Source organism: Sturnira hondurensis, unplaced genomic scaffold (assembly GCF_014824575.4).
Source record: "Sturnira hondurensis isolate 20B ecotype Veracruz unplaced genomic scaffold, ASM1482457v3 Scaffold0008196, whole genome shotgun sequence".
In the NCBI taxonomy this organism is placed as follows: Eukaryota; Metazoa; Chordata; class Mammalia; order Chiroptera; family Phyllostomidae; genus Sturnira; species Sturnira hondurensis.
This window is the reverse complement of record NW_028080827.1, coordinates 9982063-9991761: the sequence shown is the minus strand read 5'-3', so window position 1 is coordinate 9991761 and position 9699 is coordinate 9982063. Positions and strand designations below refer to the sequence as shown.

General features: G+C 40.0%; 1 protein-coding gene across 1 annotated transcript in view; it reads left to right on the top strand.

Annotated features, from left to right (window-relative positions):
* Positions 1-265: 265 nt before the first annotated feature.
* PRTG (protogenin) overlaps positions 266-9699 on the top strand; it is a 141070-nt gene continuing 131636 nt past the window's right edge. Inside the window, exons 1-2 of the mRNA XM_037053944.1 lie at positions 266-498; positions 2642-2944. Coding sequence (XP_036909839.1) covers positions 408-498; positions 2642-2944 — 394 coding nt within the window. The 5' untranslated portion in view covers positions 266-407. The remainder of the gene's footprint in view (positions 499-2641; positions 2945-9699) is intronic.

Genomic DNA, 9699 nt, shown 5'->3' with positions numbered 1-9699 from the left:
GCGACCCGGCCGCTACCGGACCCCCTCCCAGCGTCTCCCTCCGCCGGCCGCGCCGACCTCGCGGTGCCCAGACCAGGGGCCAGATGTAGAAAGTAGTCCCCAGTCCGGCAGCGGCGGTGCTGTCCACTCCGCCGCCCCCGCCCCCGCCCCCTCCAGCCGCCGCCTCACTCCGCCCCCAGGCCGGACTCTCGGGTCCCCCGCCTCCTGCGAGCGGGTGTCCGTGCGCCGGCCTCGCCGCGACCACGGAGAGACTAGGGCCAGCCACGCCGCTCCGCGCCACACCGGTACCCGAGCGGAAAGTCCAAGCTGCGCTTCTAGCCGCGGCGCAGGGAGCTCGGAGGCCGGGACCCAGGGGCGGACAGCGGCTGCGGGGCGGCGTGGGGAGCATGCCCGCGCAGCCCCGCTGAATGGCGCCTTCTCTGCGAACCCTCGCCCGGCCGCGGCCGCCAGGGATGCTGCTGCTCCGCGCGCTCCTACTGCTCCTCGGCTCAGTTCCAGGTGGGCGCGCTTTCTTCTGCGCTTTTGCGCCTCTAGGGCGTGAGACGGCACGAGTGGGCTGGGGAGAGAGAGAAAGGGGGTACGTGTTGGGGGGTGCGGCGAGGGCCCCCTTGGTGGCGCTGACCATCCGCCCCTGTCTCCTTCCCGCAGTCCGTCGGAGCTGCGGCTGGAGGGCTGCGGGAGCCTCTCCCAGCGCACGCCCCTCGCCGCTGCGCTCCCACTGACCACAAGCTGCTGGGCCGGGGCGCCCGCTGTCCACTCTCGTCCTTTAGTCCTCGCGCCATTGTCCGCGCTTCGGCTGTGTCCTCGCCTCAGCAGCCAGCCCGGGCCCCGCGCCGCCCGCCCGCCGGGCCGCCACGGCCGCACGTGGCTTTATTTATATTGTTTCCTCAGTGGCAGACTCGCCACACAGGGGGCGCCGGGGTTCTGCGCAGCTTTCCGGGTTTGCAGTGAGGACTCCCCCACGTTTTAGGGCGGGGGAGAGAGTAGGTGAACTCAGCGCCCAGGTCGGCACCCCTAGTGCCCCGACTTTCCTGGATCGGAATGGAACGAGGGGAAGACGGGAGAGGTGGAATTGGAGAGAGAATCGGGTTGGAAGTTGCATGGCCGATTTGTGTCTCTTGAGTGGATAAAAATACCCGAAACTGAGAAGGAAGGCATCTAAGTAGGATTTCTCGCAACCAGGTATTTTGGGGCAGGACCTGAGGTCTGTACGACTCTGAAGAATCCTCCCAACTCCAGGTTAACCGTGCGCAAACTTGGACGAATTAATTTTTCTTTTGCCTCAGTGTTGGTTTATCCTCAAAGAGATAAACGTGTAAAGTGGATGTGGTCTTTAGGGGTGGGAGAGGTGTTCAGGCATCTGAGTTGTTTTATTCACAGGTTACAAACCCCGTACTTCGCTTTTTTTCTGGAGGAGTTAGTTCCTGTTAGCATGAGAAAAGGATCAAAGTTAGATTTGACTCGGAAACACAATGGGCGCCTTCCGGAGTGGCCCTCGCAGTGCGGAGCTGTTAGGGTCGCTCGTGTCGCCCTGGGCATACATTAGAAGTCGTCAGTACGGGCGTTGGGAGCGTGACTAGGGTCTGAGGTTACTGAGACCAATACCGGGCATGTGTAATCATGGATTCAAAACAATCAGAAGGAAGATGAAACGTTCCCTCCAAACCCCTAATGCTCTGTTCAGCCCCAATCAATATGCAAGACTTTAGCTGGCCTTTGCGCTAAGTGCAAAAAGTGATAGGGTATTATTAGGTGGCCATCGGATCCTGCAGGGGGCCGGGGGCGATGTGTATACTTAGGATAAAGCCTTTCCTCTACTCCGATAAAAAGTGTACTGGTTGATTAAGCAATCTCCTATCCCTATTAGACAGTAAGAACCAATTAGTCACGCATTTTTCCCCAACAGTTGGCAGTTCTAAAAAAAAAAATTTGAAATAAAAGTTTCCTAATCCGATCACCCACTGAGTACCAGCAGCAAGAGTTACCAACTTTTCAAAGTCAACTCTTTGTCCTTTAAATATCTACCTGACTCTGCAGAAATTAAGTAAATGGATCTCTTTCTAGGAGAGAAGACAGGATCCTTGCTGTAAAAGGGCAGATGTAAAAATGCAACCTTGAGGGAGGGTATAAAAATGCAAACTTGTAATTTGTCACGAAAGATAAACTCTCTTCTCAAAGGAGTAGGTGCCAGGGTTCCAAAAACACTTCAAGGGACAAGGAAATAAACTTGCTTGTTCACAGAGTTGGAGTTTTGCTAATGATTTCTTGTAAAATTAGACTTTTACGACTTACTCTGTTCAAGATCTTTTTGACAAGCTTGTAAAAGTAGCAAACAGCTTGTGTTCATGAGTTCTCCCGATGATTTTGAAACTCTAGCAAGAAACTTGAGAACAGAATTCTTGCAAGGCATAGAAGTTATTGAAATCTTCCCTGAGCCCTCAGTGCAGAAGTAAAAAGTGATATTTCTGATATGTTGGAAAGGTTTGCTGAAATTCACATTGGTTTATTAAACTTACGAGTTACTGATGTGGTTTGTTAAACTTTGCCTCATTACTTCCTGAATATGTGTTTTACAATTGTGTGTTACAAAATGATTTTCTACCAATAATTCTGTATATACCTTCCCCCTTTTTCCATATAGGAGTGTGGTGCTTTAGCGAACTGTTTTTTATAAAAGAACCACAGGATGTAACTGTCACAAGAAAGGACCCAGTCTTGTTAGATTGCCAGGCTCATGGAGAAATTCCTATTAAGGTCACATGGTTGAAAAATGGAGCAAAAGTGTCTGAAAATAAACGGATCCAGGTTCTATCTAACGACTCTTTATACATCAGTGAGGTGGAAGGCAAGCGAGGAGAGCAGTCTGATGAAGGATTTTATCAGTGCTTGGCAATGAACAAATATGGAGCCATTCTTAGTCAAAAAGCTCATCTTACCTTATCAAGTAAGTGGTTAAATTCTTTTTTTACGTTTTTCATTGTAACATTCTGATGATTTCTTGACTCATTTATATGCTGACCCTAAAATCATACAGACATTGAGAATTTTCCTGGAGATATTGATGGCAACAAAACAGCAGGCAGAAAAATCTAAGAAAAAAATTTAAAATTGAAATGAGTTGTTGAGAACAAAGTCAAATTAGGTTTAGAACAACGAAACCTGTAGAGGTGACTTTATATAAATTGAAATGTTTCACACAATGAGAAGAGTTGAGTGCAAAAATTTGGCCAACACAACAACAGTTGTTCAAAAAAAAACCTACTCTTTTGTACAAGAGTAATTACATTTTAAAATTACAAGCAAATCTTTCTGCTTTGTAAATGGCCCTTGAGTGCTAAATCTTTCTTATAGCTCAACCTTCCATCTCTCTGACTGCTTTAAGATCACCCATGTTGCTTTTAATTGTAAGAAAGGGCATTGGTCAGTAACTCTCAAGCCTTTGAAGTATTCCTAGTCTTTTCCTGCTGAGACAGAGAGATTAAGGCCATTTCCATATTATGCCTAATGGACTTAAACCAGATTTGACCACACTTTTCCAGTTGTCATAAAGTTTGCTGTCTAATGATTTTCTTTGTAGTAACAACCCATCACATCAACTGATTGTCCAGGTGATCCATTGCTGGGTGGTTGAACTGATGACTGTTGACGATAAAGATAGGCCTAGGATAGGTAGGTTACTCTCCCTTGTTCTCATTGGCTTTTCGTGGCTTCAGGTGAGTGCAGCACTCAGCATTATAATAGACAATTTAAACCTTAATGAAAAAATCTACACAACTGTATCTAAAAATAGTTTTACAGGCATCCTAATTACATGCCTTTGTTGATGCACCAAAAATAGATTCTGCACTACAACTACAAATTGATCATTGAAAAGATGAGCAATAGGAAAAAGGAGCTCTTGAGATAAGGCATAGTCTTTAGGAAGTAGTTTCTTCAGAGGCTACACAGTTGAAATGCTTATGCTTATGCTTATGCTTTTAGGAAGCATAAGGTAGTGGGTTCTTAGGTGATTTTACTATAATAGTTTATGGCCATGTTTGTGTCACTCTCATGTTAGTAATTTTTTAGTTGTACAATAATCAACTGTAGAAAATAAATTGCAAGCAAAGGTATTTTTTTATTGAAATATGTCCAAAAAGTAGAAGTTTCCAATTCTAGCCACCTCTGCACAAAAATAACCTAAACCCGAGATAATTTTTTGGTAAACTTTCTTTCTTGCTGTAACCATTGGCCAGTAATTAGTGTTGTTGTTGCTGAGTAATGGTTTTTCTGTGCAGTACTGTTTTCAAGAGAGTATGTTTTTTATGTTATGTTTTATTCATTTAATTTTTATCTATTATAGAGTATTTAGAGAGTTGTAATTTTTCTACATTTTCAAGTTTGAGAAATCTTGTATTTTCATGCTTAGAAGCTGTAACTGGTATTACCTTGCTGGAGAGTAGAAGGGCAGGATGGAAAGTTGGAGAGGGGTGGATGGGCATTAAAAGATGAAGCATTAGAAATGACCACAAGTTGTTGCCAGGACCTCTTTGGAAGCCTGACAGAATCCAGGGGTACCCAGAAATACTTTGAAATCACACAGAGCTTTCAGATTTCATAGTCTGAACAGATGTGTAGACTATAAAATTACTAAGACTATGTTTTGCTAACATAGTGTAACATATGTTAGTAAAACAAAGTAAAACAAATGTTAGTATTGACTTTCTGAGTATCTTTATATTTTTTGAATCTTTATAAAAATTATTAATAAACACTTAATTAGATGTGAGTCATTTTTAAGGTTCCTATGAAGTAGTTTTCATATTATAAGTATTAAAAAGTTTCCAATGAGACTATATAGAACGTTGCTTTGCTATTAAATGTCAACTGTAGTCAGTTTTAGGGACCACGCTTTTCATGTGTATACATTAAAAGAAGAAGTGCATAGTGAGTTCAAATTTTTCTTTAGATATAGAAGATTTCTTAGAGATTCTGAACTCACAAAGTTCTGATATCTAAGAAGTAATGTCCAATGATATGGCCTCATATGGCTTTATCCTGTGTTCAGGGTAAAGATATAATATATATTAAATAGGAGGAGAATAGGCATTAACTGGACATTCTGGTTTGTTTGTTTTTTTAAAAGCTAGTTCTCTCCTAGTTATTGATAGCAGCAGGGTGCAAGTATGTCCTTTTTATATTCTGGTCAAAGATTTTGTCAGCAAGCATATCTTTTGGTTCAGAAGTGTAATAATACAGCATCTGAAAATCTAAAACTTTAATCTGGATAAGTTTTAGATTTTAAACACACAGACAATCAAGTCTTGGTTTCCAAATTTAGGAACTAGAAGCTGAAAGTTACACTGTAGGCAAGAATTCCATTATTCATGTGTAAATTAGGAATTCACAGGGTTAAAAGGTTAGAAACTGGCCAGGATGAGGTTTACCCTTGTGATAAAGAGCAGATGACCCTCATTCATTGGCCAAAGCTTTCATGTAGCTCTTCTGCAAAGTTAGTTATTGCCACGAATTGTTCCTGAGGAATGCAGAAATTCAAATGTGAACAGGCCTTTCCTTAAGTGTCACTATGGAGCCTTATCTCCCAAGCACATCAGAGCCTGCTTCGGGGACAAGGTTCCTCCCCACAGGCCTGGAGGCTTTACTTTCCTGTTGTTCATCCAAGCACAAAAGAATTTGTCTAGCTTAGTTTTTCTAAGGCATCCCTTTTTTAAAGGAAAGTATAGGGTTAAAGTAACATTTAGTTTTTTTAAACAGGTAATCCTTTTAATTGATAGCCAGTTTTAGCTGTTTTACATTTTCGTGTAATTGGAATAGGAGAGTGATGTTGGGAGACCCTTTTCTAGTTCTATAGTAAGAACAGAAGATTAAACCATTTCCTATAAATTTAAATATTTTAAACTTTTGGCAAATCAGATTTTCACTTTCATGGGTGCTATGTCTTCACTATGTAAATACTTTAAATGCTTTAAGAGTAAGAAATAAACTAAGGACATCTTGACGTTTCTTGCATTCTTAATGTTGAAATAAGTAAGATAAATTTCATAGGAAAGCATTAGTGAGGTAAAACGGTCTCGTATTTCAACAAGTTTAAATTAAGATAAGAGACATTTGAGGGAAGTAAAGGAGGAGGTGGTGTGTTCTGTGATGTGTAAAAGACTGGCTGTAAGCTAGTGATTGCACAGGAAGCTCGTTGTTTATTTCCTTTCCATAAAAGGTGGGAATCGAAGTCTTAGGGTGGAGGGAAAGAGAATATAAAGCTGACTTATATTTCATAGGTTTTCACGTCTGTTCACTTGGGTGGAAAATAATTTTTAAGGGAGACTATTACCCTACATTCTGAGTTTTATTAATGATCTTGGACCCAAGATTTTGCTATACTGCCACTGTTTATTGAGCTTTGTAGAGGCTGTAAAGGACAAAGTCTTATCTGCATGCATGTTCACTTCAAATCATGCAGTTAAAGTTACCTTCCCTAATTTCCGAGTGCTGACACAAAAGCTAAACTCATCTGATTTTGGAAAAATAAGACAGAACTGAGGTGTTTAGAGAGATCAGTCTGATGATACTGTAGGCGAGGTTCAGATGATGCTTTCTGGGATCCAAGAAAAATGATCTTTAAAAGGAAGGGGTATGGTTCAAAAGGACATGTTTAACTTAAAAACTGACTTTAAGATTCACCTTAAAATTGCGAAAGTTAACTCAGGGAAGTAAAAGCACCTACAGTTCTATAGTCTTACAATGACACTTGATTCTTAGAGTCTGTCTACTTAAAAGGTTTATCAGGTACCTACCTGGTAATTGCTGGGTAATGGAACCAGTTTTTCCCACTTCAGTTGAATAGTGAGAATCATTTCTCATTTTCAGAAATATGTAACACTATCTCACTGTTTTGCACAGTTGTTGGAAATTTTATTTTTTAACGAAGCAGGATCCACTGAGGAGTAAATTATAATTTACTTCAAGATGTATATAAATGTGTTTGTTTACTTTGCTTCTGTCCAGCTTCTTAATGGAATTTTGAAGGGCATTTGGTATGCCTCTCTTTTGTCAACTATCTCTGATTATCTGGAGAAAGGGTCTCACTCAGAGCAGTTGTTTGCCCACGGATTTGTTGTGGCTGCTCCTCAATTTAACAGCTGGGCCTATTGATGAAATCCAGGGCAATTTAAAAGAATAGCAAAAAAAAAAATCTTTTAACCAGGGTTTTAGGTTGAAGGAGATTTTCAATTAATAAGTAAATGCATTTGAGATCACTTTTTTTGAAAACCCTAATATTCTCAACTACAGTTTTCAGAGATTATGTTTATTTGTTAATGGCATAGCACTCAATTACAATTGATTACTTTTAGCTTTTAAACTGGCAATTACTATTTATATTAAAAACTATCAGTAATGTTGAGGCATTTTGTTGAGGATCATACTTGAATTTTAGAAGCAGCTGTGATTATTGTCTTAAGAGAAATTCTAAAAATTGTAACCCAAATAAAGTTTTCATTGTCAGTCAGTGTTATTTTCATACTTCTGAGAGTTTATAGTGTTCAGGCTTTTTATTGAAGCATTTTTTAAACTCATTTAAATCTTGGTAATTAAGAGAGGAAGAAGGCACACTGGGGATCATTGAAACAATATTGGCAGTAGCTTTAACGTGGTAATCTGCACAGAACAAGCTCACAGTCAGGAGCTGACAATGGTGATGTGCAAAGAAGGTGAAAATGTACCAAATTACCTTCAGTGGCTGTAATTCTGAGGCCCAGTGACTGCTACGGGGTTATGTATTGCAGAGGATAAAAGCATCGTCCTTACAAATGTCTCTGACACTGATCTGACAAATACTTTCCTGACTTACATACCTTGTTTCTTTTCTTTTTTTTAAACCTCTGGGTCTCAGAAATTGCTTTTGATGAACTTTAAAAGTCAAATTTTTGTAGATTGAGCAGAACACATGAATTTAAAATGTTTGTGTTTTCAGTTTCTGGAGAGTTTGCCCTTTTTCTGTTTTTATATGTCTATATATATTTTATAATTTGCATTTATAATGGCTAGGTTAATCAAGTGACTGTTGGTAAATGCAGTCATTCTGGTTACAGACTTGTGTCCTCATTGGCATAGTTCTTTGGACTGATGGAAGACAAATTTTTTTTTTAAAATTTACCTCATGAAAAATGTAATAAAATTTTACTTTATGAAACTACAGTAATCCCTGTTTAGAACAGTGTAAGTTTTTTTTTTTCATGATACTGCTTTATATGAGCCACTTTCTCTAAATCAGTTTTATATTGCTTTGGAATAGTCTTCCAAAATGGCCTTTTTATTGTTTTGTAGTCTTTCTAGTACTACCTAGAATAAATCTTCTACTCTGCCAGTATTTACCACCACCACCCCCCCAAACAATAAGAAAAGAAAGAAAAAAGAAAAAGATATTTCTTGTAGATTACATATCTCAAGGTTTCTCTTGGTGCAGTTGGCATTTGGGGATAGGTAGTTCTTCGTTGTGGAGGCTCTCAAGAGCATTGTAGAATGTTGCAGGCGTCCCTGGCCTCTGTGTACCAGATGCCTCCTCACAGTTGTGACATCCAAAAAAATTGTGTTTTGAAGGCAAAATCACCGCTGGTTGAGAACCACTGAAAATGATAGAGAACTTCTTTCCAAGTCATACTGAGCCATCATTTTAATGGTTTCTGTTTTGTGCTTGGTATTTTCCTTTGTGTGTGTGTGTGTGTTAACACTGCTAAATATATTGAATAGAGAACTATTTGCTATTTTTAAGTATTGCCAAAGAAGCTGGATTAAAAAAAATGTGTTTGGGTCATTGTTTGTTTAAGTTGGAGTGATACTGTCTGTTCATTCCTTTTTCACACACATAGTACATTGAAAATTATTAAGAGTTCAGTCTTCTGTTGGTCCATTTATTTTGATTTCAGTATTTTAGACCTTTTTCAGGGGATACCTAGTCAAAGAATAAATGCAGATTTTATTTAACCCTGTTTATATGGCACCTTTTATTTTTTTGATGTGTAGACACCAGAGTTGAAAAGATACAAGAAAGCTCCGTGTGTGGTGAATGTTAAATTTAAGGACATCTGTTGTGATGCTTTTTGTGGAGAGAAGCAAAACTTTATGTGATTAACAGCCCAGAGAATAACATTTGCTGTGTGATAGGTGGTTTGTTGGGTGAATGGTTAACGGGAATCTTTTCAGCTAATTCAATGGTTCCATAGACTTATTTGGGGGAGAGGCAATTTAACTTCCTGCAGATAATAATGTGAAGATGGTAGCATCTTGAGAGGGCATCAAGGGGTGAGTAAAGGGAAAATAATTAGACACTAAAGTATGTTAACATATAAAGGTGCAGGCAAATTTTGAGTGGTTATTATTGAAATACTGTTTGTAGTATATCACTGTTTATATTTGCTTCTGTTTTGTTTAGCTGTTTGTGCTACTAAAAGTTGAGATTGTTGCTACCTGTAGGTGGTTACCTGTGAAGGCCAATAGCCACTGGTGGCCCAACTGGCAAGTTGAGATGGATGAAAGAGGAAGCAGAATCTTTTAGTAAGTGGCTCTAATGCTGAGAAAGGCTGACTGAACATTTGGTGTACCACATGTTCTACTCCAAAAAAGTGCTTGGAATAGAGCAAAATAGTTCAAAATAAAAGAGGAAAACGCACATTTTTCTTATAATTGAGGAAAGTAGTATTTGTG